The sequence below is a fragment of the Magallana gigas genome, chromosome 6 (genome assembly GCF_963853765.1).
Source record: "Magallana gigas chromosome 6, xbMagGiga1.1, whole genome shotgun sequence".
NCBI classification, from domain to species: Eukaryota; Metazoa; Mollusca; class Bivalvia; order Ostreida; family Ostreidae; genus Magallana; species Magallana gigas.
This window is the reverse complement of record NC_088858.1, coordinates 44,430,126-44,451,938: the sequence shown is the minus strand read 5'-3', so window position 1 is coordinate 44,451,938 and position 21,813 is coordinate 44,430,126. Positions and strand designations below refer to the sequence as shown.

The 21,813-nt window shown below is 33.5% G+C and overlaps 2 protein-coding genes across 3 annotated transcripts in view; one reads left to right on the top strand and one right to left on the bottom strand.

The window, feature by feature from the left end:
* Positions 1-3,343: 3,343 nt before the first annotated feature.
* Positions 3,344-8,490, bottom strand: LOC105320107 (crooked neck-like protein 1). The gene is made up of 16 exons (XM_011417904.4): positions 8,334-8,490; positions 8,062-8,151; positions 7,884-7,946; positions 7,682-7,773; positions 7,481-7,564; positions 7,230-7,348; positions 6,866-6,988; positions 6,567-6,745; positions 6,203-6,364; positions 5,629-5,757; positions 5,262-5,474; positions 4,960-5,106; positions 4,676-4,870; positions 4,133-4,294; positions 3,896-3,988; positions 3,344-3,685 (listed from the first exon to the last, which is right to left on the bottom strand). The coding sequence occupies exons 1-16, from the start codon at positions 8,382-8,384 to the stop codon at positions 3,539-3,541; spliced, it is 2,049 nt and encodes a 682-aa protein (XP_011416206.3). The 5' UTR covers positions 8,385-8,490; the 3' UTR covers positions 3,344-3,538.
* Positions 8,491-8,609: 119 nt separating this feature from the next.
* Positions 8,610-21,813, top strand: part of LOC105320109 (cilia- and flagella-associated protein 61) — a 29,248-nt gene continuing 16,044 nt past the window's right edge. The window contains exons 1-21 of one of the 2 annotated variants that reach the window (XM_011417908.3): positions 8,610-8,744; positions 9,082-9,224; positions 9,409-9,701; positions 9,807-9,933; positions 10,122-10,254; positions 10,567-10,726; positions 12,430-12,561; positions 12,731-12,897; positions 13,112-13,248; positions 14,734-14,842; positions 14,931-15,001; positions 15,171-15,297; positions 15,623-15,700; positions 15,872-16,009; positions 16,130-16,198; positions 16,348-16,527; positions 16,798-16,874; positions 17,023-17,465; positions 18,147-18,262; positions 18,438-18,614; positions 19,081-19,129. In XM_011417908.3, coding sequence (XP_011416210.3) covers positions 9,082-9,224; positions 9,409-9,701; positions 9,807-9,933; positions 10,122-10,254; positions 10,567-10,726; positions 12,430-12,561; positions 12,731-12,897; positions 13,112-13,248; positions 14,734-14,842; positions 14,931-15,001; positions 15,171-15,297; positions 15,623-15,700; positions 15,872-16,009; positions 16,130-16,198; positions 16,348-16,527; positions 16,798-16,874; positions 17,023-17,465; positions 18,147-18,262; positions 18,438-18,614; positions 19,081-19,129 — 2,926 coding nt within the window. In that variant the 5' untranslated portion in view covers positions 8,610-8,744. Of the gene's footprint in view, positions 8,745-9,067; positions 9,225-9,408; positions 9,702-9,806; positions 9,934-10,121; positions 10,255-10,566; positions 10,727-12,429; positions 12,562-12,730; positions 12,898-13,111; positions 13,249-14,733; positions 14,843-14,930; positions 15,002-15,170; positions 15,298-15,622; positions 15,701-15,871; positions 16,010-16,129; positions 16,199-16,347; positions 16,528-16,797; positions 16,875-17,022; positions 17,466-18,146; positions 18,263-18,437; positions 18,615-19,080; positions 19,130-21,813 lie in introns of both variants that reach the window. The other variant, XM_020064007.3, reaches the window with a different exon arrangement.

The window sequence follows — 21,813 nt, the reverse complement described above, 5'->3', positions numbered from 1 at the left end:
CTTAAGATATATCTACATTTTAATTGACTATAAGCTTTAAATGGAAGTACTTTGTGGTTATTTTATGGCCATCAAATGCGATCTTGTCAATATGTGAACAAAATACTGTTGATTGGGGAAAATTATATTTTTGCCCAAGTTGTCTCACGTTATACATATATATAATTTCAATCATTATCAAATGTACAATATTCATTTTGTTATAAACTGACTATTTTACTGTACAATCGGGGGGAAATCAGATAACTATGTTCTATTCTGTGTAAACTACTCTCAGTAACCAATTCATGCAGCGGCTCTTGGAAATAACAGATACGTACGTTATGACTGATATCATAATTCACTTTTCCTCGTATCTTTTATGCTTTTTATGGGTGGAACTTTTGTTTGAGACTTGGCTAACTCTTTTTATATACTACATTTTGTAGTATTAAGAAATGTTTAGAGAATGGAGTTAGATACAGTTTTCTATACACTGACCTCAGTAGTTTCCTCTTGATCCATCTCGATAATATAAAACGTTACTCAGACATAGATAATATAAGAAACAGGTGTTACTCAACCTTCTGACATATTGTCTACACGTGATTTGGATTTCTGCTCTTAATCTCAAGAGAGAGAGAGAGAGAGAGAACAAAAAACCACACCGCTCCCCGTTTCTTCACACCAGTGAACTACGGCAGGGTTACGCCCCTTTATTGTAAACATTAATAACAAAAATCTGTTTTATCCATTTAACCTAAAACATGACAGAAAACATTAAATGTTCTTGTGTTTAGATGATGGCATGTTAACTCTTGATTGACCCCGCCAAGAACTAATTGTTACACGCTTCTCTATCAATTGTCAAAACGTTTGGCTACAGATCATCACTTGCGAGATTGGATCAATCCTTTCCAAGTCTGGAGGTAATAAAAAAAGAAAAAGTGCAAAAAATTATATCCATTTGTCTGAATATTTTCTCTCACATTCGTAAAGATGGATGTAATTTGTTGGTGCGTTAGTTAATGTAGATAAGCATTTAGTCGTGTTAAATGGAGTAATATTTAATTGAGGCGTACAGAAATGCAAATTAATGAGGACAATATGTTCTAATTAACCGTTGGAGTTCCCTTGAGTGTGTCAAACTGTGAACTTGTTACTTACAGGAATCTGTATCACATTTGACGTAAGGAGATCATGCTTAACATTCCAAAATTCCTTTTAATATATTTCTTAACCAATAAATAAAAGCAAGTAGAGAAATTTGTGGGACTTCAAAAAACACCAAGATAATCCCTATATCAAGAAAGTCTCACATTTAATTAGATTTTTAAAAAATGCAAACATTCCGAAACTACAAACTACCCACCTAATTGTCAACATTTCTTGTATTTCAATAGTAGTTGAGGCAGGATGAAAGTGATCAAATTTTCCGTTTACAAGTTTGTGCATCAAATAATCGACCGCCTTCCGCCAGCCGGTGAAAAAACACCACGTTGCTTGGGGTAAGATATGTTGAAATGCTGAATTTGAAATCAAAAACACGGGTCTAATATCAAGAGTATATTAACATGAAAAAATATCAAACGCAAAATAGTAAAACAAAATAAATAAATTACAAAATAAATAAAACAACTTTTTTCTGAAAAAGATGGTTAAAGATCAGGATTGATTTCTAACGAACAAATTACCACATATATATATTCAATATATCAATACATGTATAAAGTTGAATGACTTTAAGACTTTACACAAAATAATGACCCTGCGTTCCACCAGTGCAGAACTCCACATAAATATTTACATGAAGTGTTTGGTGCATGGTCTGCTAAACTGCTTTGATACTTTAAAGTAGATAAGAAAAATCCCATCCTTTTACGTTAGCTCAAAGGGGAAGAATATTTCAAATTATTCTAAAAATCATAAATCTTTTCTGGGTCTTGATTCATCCTACGTCAGTAATAATCGGAGGGCAATTTTTATCATTATACTAATTTGCATCTTTTATGATATTTTGTATTTGACTGTCAAAAAAGGAAAAACTGCGTAGATAAAGAATTCAAACTTGACAGGGACTGAATAGAACCCCATAACAAAAAACACATTGATATAACATCTGATAAATAAACGGCAATGTCTCTCTGACGCGTGTGGGTGCTCAATTATTGAAAGGCCCTCAAAACGGGACAAGTACCCCGGAGGATTAACAAGGTTCATAAAAGGTGTCGCTGGTGATTGCGACCCCGAAATAGACCCAATTATCTACGGAGAATTAATCAGGTATTTGTCCCAGGTTTCCTTTCCCGCTAATAATACGCGAAGTCTCCTTCATCAATAAAAAGAAATCAAATATGGTAAGGGCCATTTCCTGCAATTTCTGTGATTCATCCAATTTTGGTAGTGAGGTCGATATGGTAATTCACGATGTCAGAAAGGATGCTCCTGGCAAAAAAGCATTCAATTTGGTTGTTTTATCAATTAAAATACAAATGTATTTAAACAAATATAGTGATGAGACATATAAGGAATGTCCTTCTTACATTAGAAAACTGTGGTACTTTTTGTTCTAATTATGGGGAGAGAGAGAGAGAGAGAGAGAGAGAGAGAGAGAGAGAGAGAGAGAGAGAGAGAGAGAGAGAGAGAGAGAGAGAGAGAGGATATTTTAGCTGGATGGCATTAGTAATATGAATAGTTTACAATACACAACAAAAAATGTTATTTTTACCATTCTATTTAAAAGAACATGAAAAATAAGGAGTCCATAATAATTCCAGTGTTGACTGTAAATCCCAAGGATATGATGGAGCATGACTCTACCTCAAAAGAATTGTCAGTTTCATGTTGATTTATTGTGCACTTTTGAGCTTACAATATAGTTTCTAAAGCTGATGGGATTAACTTAAAATAAAAGAACAAACCATAGGGCCAAAGTTTGTAATTTTACACTAAAGACTATTGATCAAGCATATTATCTAATCAACGTGTCAGTGCAAAGTTGTAACCCTATTTAAAAAATGTTTTATCTCTTATGCAATGATCTAAATATAAAGGGCTCAAACAGCACAATTAACGAAATATGTGAGTCTATGTTTAGAAATATAGCTGAAATGTGAAAGACAATAAAACATAACAATGATTAAAACTTGAAATCAAGCCCAGTCAATACATGTACCTTTTATGAGGGTATAACGTTTTCTAATGTCTTAAACCTAAAATCGTGAACATTTACATACTTAGTCCTCTTCATGCATTTCTGAACACAAGTGGTAATGTGAAAAGTTAATAATTCTTATTAATGAGAAAATAACAACTGTTAACTCCAAATTAGAGAAATGTTAAGAAACAAAACAGAAAAATCCAGTAAAGTGTTCTCATAATTTTATTACAGTTCCTGGATTTAACAACCAGTCTGACATCACCATTCCTCTCTTTCTGTCCACTCTATACCATGGCCAGCACAGTCCTAATCGTCATTTCTTACTGAAAGACATTTATACAGAGAATGTATATTTCACATTGCAAATAACAACTGAACAGGAAGTAACAATCAGGAAGTTCAGCCCACTTCCTCTTCCTCTTCTGCCGGGGTTGTTTCCTGTACTTGTTTCCATTTCTTGGCCATGGCCAGAAGTTTGAGATTGGGTTGAGCCGCCTCCTCGTCTGGGAAAATGTAGTCATAGTATTCCTCCCATCCAGCATCAGACTACGGAAAAAAAGATGGAATAAAAATTTACTAATTAGAAAATTACTTATCTCCAAATAAAATCAGAACGCATTAAAAAAAATTCTATTCAAATTTAACATTGACATTTGTTAACTTCATAATCTGTGCACAAATATCTTTCACATTTTACGCATGCACCACCTGTATTAAGAGACTTAGTAGCATAAATGACTGTGTACTATGACTTACCCCATCCTCAGTCTGGATCTTCCTCCTCTTCTTCACCTTCTGCGGCATCAGTTTCTGAACCTTCGCCTGAGATTCCTCATCGCCCTGGTCTCTCTGGAAAGGGAAACAACTCCTGTTAAACTACTTATCCAAGATATTTTCAAGGATATTTAAAATGGAGAAATCACCTATCAATAATTGAATCATCCTATTAATATTGGAATGCAATATGTATGAACCTCTATATAAAACTCATACCTCCATTTCCTGCCAGGACTCCAGTAACATCAGTCTCTCTTCCTTTTCATTGATGTTCTTCAGAGACTTGTTCCCTTCACTGTAAACCTTTCTGGTATTTATCACATTCTCTCCATTTTCACTCTGAATTGACAGCTCAAAGTTGGCAAAGCTTATCCATACCTGGCATTACAAAAATATACAAACATGTTTATACTGCACACAAAATAAACTTAAAAAGTTTGAACGTACACGTATACAGATAAAAGTCAGACAGATAACTTCAAATACAGTATATGGTGCAAAATATCAGAGCAGTTTTTATTCTACAACATTCAAACCTTCAATTTTTTCTGTAAAAGTTATCTGTAAGTGAATCTTTAAGAAAATGCATCTAACTGATGAAACATTCAACAGCATCAAGCATTAGGCATGGAACAATATCTTCAACTAAAGGTTCGTGTCTTAGAAGATCTCAGTACTTCTGCACTGCAGCAGTTTATTAATGCTACGATAACACTAAAGATATGGCTAAAAATGAAGTGAATTTCTGATCCTCCCTACCTTGACATGTTGAGTTCGTTCCAGCAGCCTTCTGTACAGTTTGCGAGTCTTGTCATACTCCTCTTGCTCAATCTGGAAGTCAATGTATGCCTTCCACAGCACCTCAGGCATGTCTAGCTTGGGTTGGTTGATGGCCAGCTCATATATTGCTTCAGCTCTCTCCGTGTCTCCAAGAATAGTCTCCAATTCTGCATACTACAACAGACACATAATTCACAATTCAAGTTCTACTCATTTTGAATTAATTGACATTTTTTTCATCTTTATAAATGATATGCATGTACCTTCATCCAAGAAGTACAGTTTTCTGGTCCAAACTCCAGGAACTTTTCATACAGGATCCTGCATCTCTCAAACTCTCGTAATTGTAGCTCCAACTCTATGTAACCTCTGTAGAGCTTGTTCTTTGGACATTTCCCAATAGCTGTGCCCTTTATGCAAAGACAATTCAGTAATTGACCACTAAGTATTGAAAAATCTAATTGAGAAATCTTATCAAATTCTAATCTTGGAATTTCTTTGTATTCCCTTTATTCAAACAATGTATGACCTGTGAAAGATAATGGGAAGGGAGATAATTTCATACCAGAATTCTTCTTGTACCCTGTAGATTTTTCTGGCGGACTTCAAAATGAGCGAATAAAAGCCAGACTTTGGCAAAGGTGAAGTTTTTGTGAGGAATGATGTCCAGACAGGCTTTATAGACATCCCTGGTCCTCTCCATATCCTCCGCCTCCAGCTCCTCATACAGTGCGTAATTGATCCATAAGTATATGTATCGACGCCAATGACGTTTTTCCTGCAACAACAAATAAAATTCAAGTTTTAGGAATCTCAAGCGGTAGATTACTAATATGAAGAACTTAAATTTTTTTAATGTCACTAAACACATTAAATACTGGAAACGAATCCAAATTGACATTATTCAAATAAAAGAAGTTTGTGAATTTTACCTTTGAGGGTGGTATATTTGCAATGGCCCTTTCATATGTGTCCCTCACTTGTTCAGTGTTAGCATCGGCCTCTAACAATCTTATGTAGTCAAACCAGGCATCATAATTCAATGGATTTGCTTTCACTTCCTATAAATAGATATTTTGAAATTCTACATTTCCGATTGTGTTAACAGTGGTGATGTATAAATTTAACATTCATTTAAGGGGGCCAGGGTGTGGCTGCCATTTTAGACAATATTAATCTCCCTTAAAAGAAGAGCTCCATATAAAGATAATGGAAAAGATAAAATTTTATATTAAAATATATGAAATCTTTCTTTATCAAATAGTAGTTGATAGCTTCAGAAATCGCATATAAAGTTTTCAAATAAATCTGATGGTTTTATATCATATTATATTTTGACCCCCCCCCCCCAGCCTCCTTAATAGTTGTAAAAATGGACCCACAAAATCACATCTTAACAAACTTATACATGTATAAAACTGACAGTTAAAGAAAATTGGCCCCCACTACTTTCAATGATTACCAAGGAAAAGTAAACTCTTGCTCATTAACTTAAAATTTTCATACCTCTTCATATTGAAACCTCCTTTTGCTAACAATAACATCTTCGATGGCTGCCCTGCTTCCGAATTTTTTTTCATGAACTGTGTAAGCTTTGTAGATTTCCTGACACTGATCTTTGGGTAAGACATCCAGGGCATATTTGTATATCACTCTCGCCCTCTCATGCTTCAAATGAAACAAAAGATGAAGTTGATGACAAAATGAAGTCAAAATGCAGTTGAATTATTATCTCAGCCAAACTTTAGACAGGAAATATTCTATTTATGGCTAAACAAGAAATATAAAAAAAAAGTGAACATTTTTACTGAGTACAGACACTCATAAATCATTAATTGGAATCACATTAGTTTAGTTAGCACTTTCATACCTCTCTTTGTCCCTCCTCAAACCTGGCAAAAGCAATGATGAGTTTTTCATCCATGTTGTCCTCTCCAAAGAACTCAACGGCCCTCTCGTAAACTCTTCTTGCACTATTAATGTAGCCATGCTTCTCCTCAAACCGAGCATACTTAATCCAGTTCTTTACCTCCGGATGGATAAGAACAAGTAAGCCAAGTTAAGAAAAATACATTTGGACTTGACAGTATTTGATTTTTTTTATGATCATGTTTTACTATCAAACATTAAAATATATTAGTAATAAATTGAATGATTGAAAAAGGATATATCTCTCATATATCATCCTTGCTCTGTCTAATTCCTTGTAACGCAGCTCAAAGTTGATATACGAATGCCAGGCTTGTTCCTCAGGCTCCCACTCCATCCAGCGCTCGAACACTTGTCGGGCACCTTCACAAATCAATCATTATTACATTAAAACACTACTTTCTATTATCCATTTTTGTTGGTGCATTAAAATTATTACACATTATTTTCCCCAACACATCTTTAATGTTTTTGTTATCATTTCTGAGCAGTATATTAAGATTACACAAAATAATGGCTATTTAGTCTTTCATTGATCAACTCAAAAAGACAGAATGACAAAGTACTCGTCTTTCGTTAAGTTTATAAAGGAAAAATTCTTCACCTGCAATGTGTCCCAGCATTTCCTCCATGTAAGTATACTTGTACCAGAACTGATTAGCCCTGGGAAGAATTGTAATGGCTCTATCCCATATATTTCTGGCATGGTTCAATTGTCGAGCTCTATCAAATAAACCATGTGTAAGATGAGAAATAGAGAACCTCAAATAAAAGTCTACAGGTTCTCCCATCATTTCGGTAATTCGGGTTACCCGTTCACAACATAGTCTCATTTACTAAAACTTAACTGTATACCTCATCTCCATTTCTGCATATTTGAGCCACACTGTTATGTTTCTGTGATCCACATCCAAACCTCTCTCAAAAACTGACCGTGCCCTGAAAAAAGAATTCCAAACCAAAACATCATAAGGTATCTTTAATTTAACAAAGACTGTTGACTGTAATTGTAATTGTGGCATTATACTCATTACTGCAATTTTGTAAAGTTCAAACCTCTGAATTTCTTTTTGTGATTCTTCCCACTGTGCATACTTTATCCAATTAGTCATCAGGTTTCTATTTTTGCGAATATTGTCCTCAAAAGCCTACAAACGATTTCAGATAAGTTTTATCTTTAATATTAACCTTTCTGTCAATGCTAACCTTTATAATGATCATCTAAAAATGATGGTTGAAAAAAATAAAATCATGCTACCTTCCTTTTTCTTCTTTGATAATCTTTGAGCTCATCAGGATCTGATATCTTCTGCTTAGGAGGCTGAAAAAGAGAAAGAGAGAAAATAACTATATTTGAAGATATAATGTTTTTATGCTATAAATTTCAAATAGCACAGAATGTGACATTTACTTATTGAATAATTAATTTCACTTACTGGGGGAACTAACTCCAATTCTCTCTCCTTTGCTTCTCTTAAAAGCTGTTCTGCTGTAATCTGCACTGGAGCAGGCATTTTATTCTTAACCTAAAATAAATAATAAAAAAGCCATTTCAAAATGCAGCTTATTTCTAGCAAACCATTCTTGTTAATTAAATATAAAATTCGCATTTCTTTAGTTAACTGAGGAAATTCGCAATTCCCTCTAATTCTTTTTTTCATGCTGTATACGCAAATATACAGTATTCTTAATTGATAAAAATACATACCTTGGCCACTTTCGGCATTTTTCTCTTTCCTCCTTCCTCGTCAACATCCATCTTAAAATAATTGGTTCGATACAAAGCTTATTAAAGTTATTTTCAAAAATTTCGTACACACTTCGAATTGTACAGGAAGTACTTTTTACTCCGGAATACTAACAGTAGCTCCGCACATATGGAAAAATAAATTTAAAAAAATTAAGACATGAAATATATTAATAAAATTTAGAAAATAGCAGTCATAATTATATACTTTGGTAACTTAAATGTGATTTTTTATTTTAATAACGGAAAGGCTTGAAAAATAAAGTTGCTTGGCAACAAAGTTTCAATATGGCGGCAAAGATTTACTACTGTCTGTGTTAACAAATCCAATCTCAGTAATTTTAGCTATTGCAGAAGTGATACTCAAAAAATGTAAGTGAAAACAAATAAGGACAATAAATTTGTATTGTTGATGGTTTGGAATTATACAAAAGTGAATTAATTTACATAAATAAATAGATAACACGTCGGTTAACCCTAAAAATAGTCATTGTCAAATTAAGATATCTACTTTGTTATTACAAAGTACCTGAAGAATTTGTAAAACGCTCATATCTAGTTAATGTTCTGTTTTCTGCCGAAGTTAGAAAAACATACCATTGAAGTAAATATCATTACACATTAAAAACATTTAAAAATAATGTGTAAGGTGTCCCTGTCTCACCATTATAGTACCTTATTTTCAAAACATGCAGATATATGCTTACAGATGGCGACTATTGCACCGAAGGACGGTCCCCCTGAGGTAGTAAATGCCAGAAGGACAGAATCATTGGATGCTCCTCATATCCTCAATCTTGTACAGGATTCAACGAAGACACTGTTTGGCAGAGTTAATGTTGTGGATGTCATGTAAGTTAATTTTGATTCAGAATATAATAATTGCATGCCAAAAATTATTCCTCTTTTACCTTAATTTCTTTTGAATTGGTCAATGAGTTAGTTACTCTTATATTGAATTTTACTTTCATAGAGAAAACATGGTCATTAGAAATGTCAATTTGCACATTTTTGGCATTTTACTTTTCTTCTACAGAGAAAAGGCAGTTCTTGCTGTTACTCTGTGCAATGACAGAGAAGAAATCCTTGGGCATGCTGCCTTTTTTGATTATCCAAATACAGATGTTGATTCAGCCACATGGGAAACTTGGTTTCAAGAGACTTATGGAGATCAGCCAAGCAATGCATTAAATTCCCTTTTCATGCATTACTTTGTGGCAAAACCTGAGTATGCACATGGATGTGCAAGGGAGATCATCAGAACTGCATTCAATGCTGTGCCCGATTTACATTTCCTTTTTCTGTTGGTACCAATGGGTGCCTACCCAGGTAAGCAAGCTATGCATCTGAATTATTTTTCCTCACCATGGATATTATATTGTATATATAGTTTTAGGACCTTTGTGTATAATGTTTCATTCATCTGATCCTTAGATTCTTCCCTGGATGAAATATTCAAACAAATGGATAAAAAGGAGGGATCCTCTGGGGCGTCTAAAGGAGCTGTATTTGTGTGTCACAGACATAACCATGTGCCTGTTCTCCATGTTAGAAAAGCCAGGTTTGTACCTGTTCCACATAAAAATTGAAATATGGTCAACTAAACTCAGCAAAAATAGCATTTTATTTGTGGATATATATGATGTTGAATGTATCAATGTTATATATGAATACTATTTTTACCAATTTTAGAAACTATAATAATACAATGAATTTTGTTATAAGCTTATTGATATGAATTCTATACAGGGTAGAAGATCATGATGATTTGACCCCAATATTTAATCGTCAGAGTGACATGCTAAAAATGACCTATGGGGACTATTTCTTGGCGGAACTGATTGAAGCACAGGACGACCACATGCACTGTTTAGTGGCAGAGGTAGTATTTATTTCATTTGGTACAGAGTACTGTTTTTGTCATTGTTTTTTGATTGACATAAAATGGTGCATACATGGAAATTTTTAAAAACAGATACTGTTATTTTCAATTCTACCAAATCAGCTTAATACAAATTATATTTTAATGTTGTATAATTATTTTGTTTGATAACATTTAATACTCTAATATAGTATACACATTTGAATACAAATTTAATCAAAATCGATTGAAATTATAATCAACAAAAAACTCCAAATGTATTTTGAAACAAATGTTTATGCATGTTAACATTAATTCAAACATTTTTAACAGGTTGATGGATCTGCCATTGGTTTCATGAGTATCAGCAATGATGTGAATGCAGATCTACTGAATAAATGCTTTGAGCTTGGTGCTCTACATGGACTGAGAAAACCCCACCCAAGTGACCAAGTGTCTCCGCCTGAAACACCACCTCCTGAGGCTCCTATAGGTAATGAGTTCCCATCTGAAAGACCTTACAGGGTACTTTGAATAGATAAAATAATTACAAATGCTGTTTTGTTTACTAGGTAGAATATAAAGGAATGAATAGATAGCTATTCTTTTAAAAACATACTGGTAAACATATACCCCTGTAAGGCCAGCATTTTTTTATTTTTAGGTTTACAAACCCGCCGCTCGGTTTAGAAGAAAAAAATAAAATTACAAAAAAGAACCCCCCCCCCCCCCCCCCCCGACAGCAAATTTTTCCTAGTAGGAAAAGTGTATCGTCATTGTTATCACAGAGGCATAAAATCTGCTCTTTTTGTGTCATGAAAGCCTAAAAATTTCTAACGCATCTTACACTCTGCTGTAAGTTTCATACTTTGAAGTTTTACCAACAGTGTTGACCAGTGGCTAGACAAGACAGTCACGCATCACTGCACATGGCTTTGATAGTTATCTGTGCAGCTGTTTTCAAGTACATCACTGTAAAATGGTTCCCTTTCTTTTCGTGTTGAATTGGCATTTCTTTAATATGTATTAATTCATTGGCTTTTTTAAAAATTTATTTTACAGAGAGAGAGAGAGAGAGAGAGAGAGAGATGTATTAGAGATATTATAAATTTCTGCAGTAACTACCGGTATTCTCATGAACACATTTTAAAGTGAACTGCCTAGTGAATTAAAAAAAAATCATATTTTGCATATTATTGTTTGTGCATTTTCCATTATTTTCAATTAAAATTTACCATTACATAATTAGTTGTATAGTTGAACTTTGTACATTGAAATCCAACAGGATAAAATACATGCACACATATAGTTGCAGTGATTTTATAGAGTCTGTTCACATTCACAATGTTATGTTTGAGTTTTCTCACATATAAACACCCAAACCAATTATGTAAATAAGATGTGAGAGATCAATGAAGTTGAATATTTTTTAACTAGTCTACTGCAGAAAACATGAAAGTAATAAATATTTTGTATATTTATAATTATATACTAGTATCATACAGGAGAAAACATTATGACTTTATGTACATAACATTTAGGTTTTTTTTTATAAAATGAAATGTTGACATGTCCGACAATAGTCTGACTAGTAACTTTGAATCTTGGGCTAGTAACTTTGTGGCCAAATTTTGTAATTTCACACCCCTGACATTGCTATATGTACATGTAATATCAAAGCTGTATGTCTAATATTCTATTGTACTATTTTAGTGATATGTTACACAGATGACATACTTTTCACATGCTACACTTGATGCAGTTACACACCACTATCATGAAGTTGTCATTCATTATATTATTAGAATAAAGATGATGTGGTAAAAGTTTTTTTTTCTCCTACAGAACTTTACAATTTTGTGGTTCGTAAACCTAAAAATAAAAATAAATTGTAGGTCAAAAGAGATTTTTTTTTTTTTATTTCCTCCTCCTACGTAACTTTATCAGTTTGTTGTTTGTAAACCTAAAAATAAAACAATGCTGGCCTACATTGAAATAAATAAACAGTTTATGTTCTAGAAAATTTAATTTTCTAGCCGTTTGACACTTAAATACAAGAGTGACAGTAAATTAATAAATGTACATTTTATTGTATATGTGGTTCCAGCCAACAAACTGTGTTGCAAGCATAATTAAGTACATTGTATTTGCTATTCAATTAAACAGTTAACAATCAAAGTTCTTATTTGTTTGTAGAAGAAGAAAGACCAGGATCAAAGATGTCAGAGAAATCTTCCAGCTCTATCAACAGTAAAGCAGAACAGACAGATGGACAAATGGATGAGAGGAAACCAGGGAGTCAGGCATCCAGTGGCCAGAACTCCAGAGGTAAATGAGCTTAAACCAGCGATCAAGTAAAGTATCTATATTAATGTAAGCTTTGTTGGATGCCTCAGTCATGAAACCTGAGTGACCTAAAAATCAATGAAAGAAGATTTGATTGAGAATATGGAATATTTGAATGAAAATTTTTGAAATGTGTATTATTTATTAACAGCTGGGAGTATGTCAGGGGATCCTCCAAAGGTTCAAAGTAAATTAAGTGATGCCCAGCTGACCGGAGCCTCACTGCTGAGTGATGGGGAGCAGATGGAAGAAGTGGCTCGAGATGCTGAGGACCGCGAGTCCCAGATCTCCAGCAGAAAGAGCTCCATCAAGGAGGAGGTAACTCTTACTAATGTCATGCTGATAAAACGTTTCTTAGCAAATGATTTTACTTATGAAAGTTTATTTTATTCCTAAAAAGAGGAAAAATATGAAAATATTTGACATATATAAAAAGGAATAAACAAAAAACACACCAAAACTTGTGTATTATTATGGATATTAATTTTTTTTGGTCAATTTCTTAACAAATATGAAAATAAATATTCTGTAGGCAGTACAGTCCAGACTTGGATCACCACCACCATTTACACCAATGAGAACACAGAAACGATTTGTACCAACCTATAATGGACCCCTCAATGCCTTCAGCATACAGCTCTTTTGTATAGACGAAAGATATGAAATGAGGTGAGCTTCAGGATCAATCAGTTAGCTAACACTCTTAGTTATGTTCCTTTTTTTCTTTATTTTTTTTACAAAGGATATTCTACCAAAAGTAAAATTTCATGGTAAACTGCTGTACTGCCCATAATGGCAACTGTCTAATCTATGTCATTTAATTATCTACGAACTAAAACTTTGTCCTTGATTTATCAATTTGCCCTGCAAGAGAGCAGTATCACAGTTATTATGAAAGGGTCTATTCTAAGGTCTGCATGATCATTAATTAGGGCTTTTCGACTTTCGGTCGAAAAGACCTATTGTTTTCGTCTTTTTTTATTATTATACTAGACAGTTTTCTGACAGCGATTTTTTAAAAGCTGTCAGATATATTGATTCAATGATGCAATAGTTATACAGCAAACCTTTAAATCTATGGAATGTAAGGTTTTGGACTTCCTGTTCCGGTACTTCTGGAACCTACAGGGACAATTCTAAAAATTTAAGAAAACACAATATTTTGTTTATTTTTTAAGTTTGAACGTTTAGATTTTAGAATTAAATGTACCTTGTCTAGCCTTACAAAATTGTAAGCGTTGACAAGCATCTATATCTTACCGTTTTTGAAATATAAAGCCCACAAATTTAGAAAAGGGGGGATGAAAAAACAAAAACATTCAAATGACCTTTAAAATTTTATTTGATGCCTGTACATTATTAAAGTAGAAGAAATTAATATACATTCCGAGTTTCATTAAAATATGTTGACTACTTCCGGTTTAATAGGTCAATGAAAATCGTCTATGGGAGTTTCAATGTTAAACAAAAATCACGCGTCATTCGTTTTCTCAAAAAGTTTCAATTTAAATATTACAATATTTTATCTGTATATTGAGACACACACTCCGCAGACCGGAAAAAGTTTTGGGTACACAATTCTAAAAAATAAGGGGTCTACAGGGACCAACGTGCAAAACAGCCTTTTGACTGCAACTTTTTTATTTTTCATCCGATTTTTAAAATCTTTTTGGCTTATAGTTCAGAGTAGAGAGTACAATTAAAAAAGTATGGTCCGAGGGGCCACTTTATGACTTCTTAAAGGGCTTTAGAATGCCCAAAGATCACATCTTGTTTAAATTTCAAAATTATTTTTTTGAAGAGATATCTCGCTTTGCTCCAAGAATGTAGAGCGTAAATACTCTTGGCATACCAAGTTTTGCGTCCCAGGAATGATTACCAACTTTTAAATGATTTTTTGAAAATATTCTTCTGGAAATTTGAAGTGTAGCTACTTGTTAAATTCTGGAGTTATCTTTCTTTTCACACTGCAGTACTCATAAATTCCTATCTAAGCAACTTGTTATACCGAGGCGTTTAGAAAATTTGGAAATAGAATAGAGATACTTTTTTTTGACACTTTAAATAAAAAAGGGAAACTGGGGCTGTCGAAAAGCCCTTACTTTTTGTTGAAGACAAAAAAAGTTCTAGTTTTAATGTGTATTTGTGTTTTAGGTCAGGTGATTTCCTTGCCACCTGTTTCTCCTTGTTCCCAGACCTGAACTTCTGTGTCATCACTGTGCCACATCTTGTTCCTGAATTTCCTCTACTTCAAAGATTTATGGTAAGTTTCATATACATGTAGTACAAACTCATGAAGCACTTTCTTTCTATAGACCTTATTTATGACACGTTTCTTCCTCCATTATTAGAGAGTGACTCCAAGGTGTCCCAGCACCTTGCCACAAGAGTTGTATGTCTTCTACAAGGCTGGTCTTTTGAAGTGAGTATTCTTTATAAGTCTGAGGGCATAATTTAATTTCAATCCTTTTCATATACATACATGCAGATTGAAAATAATATCTGTAATATGTAACCTTTTAAGAACATCTGGTCAGTGGCATTGTCAATTTGTGATGTTCACTATTTTAATTTTGGTTTTAACCTTTCAGGGATTTCAAAGTGAGGCCAGCGTGTACAAAAGACACCGCTGGTGTGGAGAATCTTGTCAGGAGTATCCACCTTAACGAGAACATCCTGAAGGACCTACAGCAGTTTAACAAAGCTAGAAGAGACGAGGTACTTAATAACTTAACACTATGGATTCATTTAAGTGTTTGTAGTCGAATCCAAATGTACAGTCAATTAAACCTTGTTAATATTTTATTGAATAGGGCTAGATAAAATTTGGAGATATATTGGTATTTCCATGTTTGAGACAAATGATTTGAAATGTCAGGAATAAGATATGTAAGAAGCAATGGTTGAAATTTACTTTGACATATCTATTCATGGTATGGAGAAACTGATAAATTTGATTCTTAAGTTATTCTGTTTTTAATTAGTAGAAAGGGTGTTCTGCATTCATGGATCGTTTCTATATTGTTATTTTATCTTTCAAAAGGATGGGACAGAAATTCAAGCTTTTGTTGCTGAATGCCAAGGTCAGATTGTTGGTCTGTCAGTCATTCGAAGAGAAGAGGTAATAATACATCTAAACTATTCAATTTGTATATTTCCCTTCTGTAGAAATCTATTAATATGTGTCAATAAACGATATCAATATTTGGTATACAAAATATATCTTTATTTTCTTTTTATGTGGCATTTTGACAGTATGACTTTTCATGGACAATATTTTCTCACTCCTCAGAACATAGAGTACATCCGCTCCCATTACAACATTGAGGACTTTATATACTACAATCACCACAAGCGAGAGGACCACGGACACCTCCATCACTTTGCCTTGAACCCCATCTTTAGTCATCTTTCCAAGTATTTTATAAAAGTCAGTATAATTTAATCACTTAATTAATATAGATAGAGATGATTCCTTAATTCAACATTATAGACTTATATGAATATTGAAAATTCATTTTGATATTTTAAATGTTTGTTTTTTAAATAGGAAATTTTCAGACAAGGCCACAAGTCTTGCTTGTACTATCCATTATACCCAAGTTACACACCAAAAGAGGTGAGAAAATCTATCAACACCTACTGCATTTTGTGTTCATTGAATCAAAATCAAAAGTAACAATTTTTTTGTTTTTGTAAATGAAAGAAATTTATAAATATTGAACATGTTACGATGCTCTGATTAAGTTGAATTTTTACATCACATAGACTGTGGACAAACACTCCCTGGTGAGCGCGCTCAATGATATGGTTCCTGTCCGAGCCCGCAGACAGATCACCTACCCGCTAGAGAAGCTCGGAATTAACGCCCCATCGGAGCGAGTGTTGAAGGAGAAAGAGTGTTATGCTCTGAACCATATCAACAGAAAACTAGTGATGGAACCCAAAGTAAGTTTTAATAATCTCTAAATGACATTTAATATTGTAAGAATATATGTGTTTGATGTATGGCATCTCATAAGGGAGCCAGTAAATTATGAACATTATTAAACGGATGAGATAATTTTAAGATATGTTAAATATTTATCTTGTATGTGTTCTGTATCAAATTTTGGGTTATTTTCCCTAAGATCATAAGATCATGCATTGTTAAATCTAACACTTGATATTTTATGCAATTTTCAATATTCTGACTGTATTGTTTTTCTTGTGATATAGGTCACTATCAATGCCCGTATAGTTGTGGTTGGAGCCTCTGATGTAGGAATCTCTCTCCTGGAAGCTCTTGCTTATTGGTGAGACATACTACACATTATAGACCTAGAGATAAAACATTCTAACGATGAATTGTGAATTTAAAGTAGATCATATTTTAAGGACTAATTCTGATATTACCTATAATTATATTGAGTTGATGGTAAATATTGTCTTCTCTTGATTCAGTCCACACTTGCGGTTCAACAATCTGACCCTGATCTCGCCCCACGGAATGCCAGGGGAGATGCCCCCTGATGAACTAAGGGACCAAATGCTGGGTCGCTCCTTCTGCTATGACCAGGAGAGTTATGCCAAGACCTCCCTCAGAACATGGGTGAATGTGGTGGTTGGTAAAATGACAGCTTGTGACAGAAAGAAGAAAGTAGTCGTAGTGAACGGGAACACTCTGGTGCCTTACGACCACCTTGTGATGTGTATGGGACAACAGTACCAAGTCCCCGCCCCCACCGAGGCAGACATAGACATGGGGACCACTAACAGTGAGCTACCCAACTCCCCTGACCGGCGCTATCTCAAGCCCCAGCCCAAGAACCTGTTTACAGTCAATGATGAGTACGATGCTGCTGTGGCGCTGTACTGGTTAGAGAACTACTTCCTCAAATCCAACAGTAAGTAACTTCATGAACTGTTATTCAATCATAGAAATTATATTTGTATCTTTATAGCTAAGTACTTAAATTGTTATATTTACATTTTCCAGTGTCTTTGCCTATGATAACACTACGTATTGATTTTGTACTATATAACCCATAATGCAAATGATGCCAAATTGAGGCGCCAGCGGGCTTTGCTTATTTATATTTAAATATTTAATCGTACGATGGCTAAAAATTATATAAATATAAGTACATGTAATAAGGAATCATTCTTTGAATATTATGAGGTGATAATTTCAGTCGGGGCGTGATCAAATCTATCATAAAGCCCTTCGGGCTTTATTGGATTTGATCACGCCCCGACCAAAATTATCACCTCATAATACTCAAAGAATGATTCCTTATTCCTTATATGAAAACCAACACTTAATAAATGTATGGTTTCAAGTTGTATACTGTGCTTCTGTGTCAAATCATTCTGAAGAAATTCTGGACTTTTGTGAAAATTCATGTTATAAAAGATCTAGGGTGTAGTAGGGATACACTATGGTAGGCATCTACTGAAAAATCTAGTAGCGACACTGTTTCATGTATTACATGTATATTTCTCTATTTTGAGGACAACAGGGTTTTTATATGACTGATAAATTATTGGAGATTGCATGAAATTAATGATTTGATTCTCTGTTTCAGAAAAAGCCATTGTGTATGGCTGCACGTTGGATGCGTATTGTTGTGTACAGACCTTGATAGCAATGGGAATTCCTGGAGAAAATATCCAGCTTGTGGAACCCCCATCAATTTACCAGGTAAGTCGTGTTTGATGGTCAATATTATGAGAATAATTTGAACCTATCCAGTGGCTATCAAAGTTTTACTTAAATCATTTATATATACATGTGTGCGGTATGATGATTTTAAAAATGTTTCTTATCAAAATAAATGATTTAGTTCAGTTTTTTATCAATATATCTTTTACTCTAGTCAACCTGTTTCAATGACCCCAAAATTGATGATGCTGTGAAACAGGCCATGGTTTCCAGTGGAGTCCAGGTGCATTCTGGGTACATTCTGGCCCAATGGAATGATGGGGATGATGTTTCAGAGATCACATCTGCCAGTTTTACATCTAGCAAGACACCGCTGACTCTGGAATGTGGGGTAAGAGTCTCAGTTTTACCCAAGATTTCTGATTTATTTTTAAGAAACTGCTTGTGATGGGGTTTCTACAAAGGTGAGGATTGGGTTTCTATACAATCATGCAAATGTAATTTTTACATATTTTCCATCCACTGTAGTTATTGATGCATATGAAAGATAAATGAAACCCTACCACAAAAATTAAGTATTTAGCCTTTTTAATGATCAAGTTGTTTTGAATAGAGTTTCATTTTGCACATGATACCTTAGTCATTGCTTTTGAAAATAATCTGAATAATATGTATATTGGATATTTACAAAGAAAGTTGATAGATAGGAAGTTATTGTATGTAGATATATATTGATGAATATGGAAACTTATATGTATATGTAATCCATAAGCCACACGTGTAAATTCACCTATAATGTACTATATATACTATTGATTGATGATAGCTTTTTATATTTTTTACTTCTGATATTTTAGGTATTCTTTGCATACTACAAGAGGGCTGTAGATACTGACGCCTTCAAGGGTGAGTATGGTAGATATTGAACATTAGTTAGGATTCCTTAGGCTGAACAGCAGCTATTGTTTCCAGTCAAGGCCACATTTTTGTACCGAGTACCTGTATTTGTATAGAGAAATCATCACTTCACTTTTTTAATCCCCCTTTTTGATTTAGCACAAACAATAAGTGCTGCTCACTGATTGCGACATTTTTCTCCAGTAATTATTTTTTCACAAAACAGAATTAATTCAGCATTGATTGCTTTGCCATTTTATCAACCAGCACAAGAGTTCGTCGGGTTTGTGACTCTGTCATTAACCCCTTTGTTACCCTGTGTAAATCGCAGGTTATTGTCACCATAGTCAATACCTGTAATTGTACGTGATGTCGGGGGAAAACTTTTATGGAGAGGCAGACTTAGGTTTTCCTATTTGATTCCCATTAAAGCTTCAACTGTTTGTCTTTTCCTCATCAACACCAGGTCTCCAATCCAGTAAAACTTGCAATGGCATTGTAAACATTGTAAGATCAATTTAATCCAAACTTTCAGTCATTTGAAGCAGACCATTATTTTATCATACTGTTCATACATGTATATGATTTATCTCTGTTTTAAAATTTTGATTAATGGAGGTGGGGGTGGAGGGGTAGATAGAGTGTTTATCTTTCTTTCAGGTTTACAAATTATACACATAAAAAGCATTTATTAAATTTATAATAAATAATTATTGTGTAAAATTCATGCCATCCACAATAACCCCCCCCCCCCAAAACCCAACCCACTGAAAAAATACAAATCAAATTTGACTACTCGAAATTAAAACTGTTATATAAAAGAAATAATAATTAAATGCAAACATTTTATCTAATTAACACAAGTATGACTTATTAAAATAAAGTTTCAATTTATTTTTTAAAACAAATCTTTGGGCTAATTGACTGAAAAGGACTTTTAAATTAATTAAGGGAAGAAATCAATCTTAAGAACAATAGTGACAGCTAGAAACAGACAACAGAGACATAATGCAGTGGTGTAGGTAATTTACCACGCCGTGTAGGGACAGAAAATTGCACAGAATGTTGGCAGTAAGATGGATGAATACAATCAAGGTCTCCTGTTTGTTTTCCCTTGAAGATTAGTGCTAGTGTCCTAGTGACCAGATTCTGAGTGGGGGAGGGACAGAACTGAATGGGGGAGGGAGAAAACAGGAAATTGTATTGATTGATCTTGAAATATTCTGTATTTTTGGAACAGCTCTGTAAAATTGAGACACTTCAAACACAGAACTTAATGATTTACAAGTTTTTAATGATGTTTAATTGAATTGTTTGTTGGGCCTGTTTAAGATTTAAGTCATGTTGCCATTTAATGAGAATGCAAGAGTAAATGATTATTTGAATGTGACAAGTAAGCGGTTCAGAGTTTTATATCCATGAGGTAATTTTTTTTAGGAAATTATGAAAAAATTGTGGGCTAATGAATGTGTACATTGATGAAACAACAATATTTTAAAAGTTAAACATAAGCTTAAATTGATGATCATGTCACCAACACATGGCTCTAAAATTGATCCTGTTCACTCAAGGTTGACAAGTAGAGTTTACATTTTTCAAATGTGATATGCTTTTGTTTACTACATTTTCAATGGCACCCCCCCTCAAAAAAAAAAAAAACTTAAAAAAAAAACTTAAAAAAAAACTTATCTCAAATCTTGATCAGTTTTAGAAATTAACTGAATGTGCTGTTTAATGTTTGTGTATGATGGATATTTCACTGAAGCCTGAATTATTTGACCTATATAGTAATGTTTTTACTATTATAAATGTATATTCATCAAATATTATAGCAGAGTGCTAGGAGCAAACACTTTGCTGTGCTAATATTCCATTGTTAAATGGTCATATAAAGCCTATTGTCATCATCCCGTATTGGTTTCTTAACCTTGCCTATTTCCACTGACCACTATTGTCTGGCCAACACATTTGTTTATGATGAAATAAAAACCATATAGAAGTAGTCCTGTATTTTAAAGTGATTTGCATATATGAATTTGATTACCCCCCAAACAATAGTAATTAAAACAGGATAAAATCCATACCGTGCTCTCATCAGCATCAAAGTGAATCCATGTTAAAATCTCCTTTTATCCCCGAAAGCTTTATTTGCAATGAAAATTATCATTGATATTCAATAGGACAGATACTTGCAAAACGTGATTCGTTGTAGATTTCATATTATACACAAAAGCCAGCATCTGCAAATAATTTTTTTTTTATATTGATCTCTCAAAATGGTGTTCCTTATTTGATTACACTGTAATTCAACATTTCAAAAATTAATCCAATATTACAAACATCCTTTTGCATGGTGCCTTGAAGAATTTGCATTTATTATTAGTTTTATCACCTTAGTGATAGTACCTGATAGCACCATGCATTTGTTTTGTACCTGAATTTCGTATTGGACTTGAAGTGGATCAAAAGATATTTTGCACTTTTATCACTAGAGAAGATGATATCTTTTTTTAAATCAAAGAAAATTTGCATTTTTGTTTTTGTTTAATACCATTGACATTTATTTTGGAAACTTTTTTGATCACATCTTTTTGAAAAAATGATATCTGTACAGTAATCTTATTGGCCAAATTAAAATAAAAAAGTGTTGCAATTAAAACAGGACTTTTTTCAGAAAAAATAAATAGCATTAG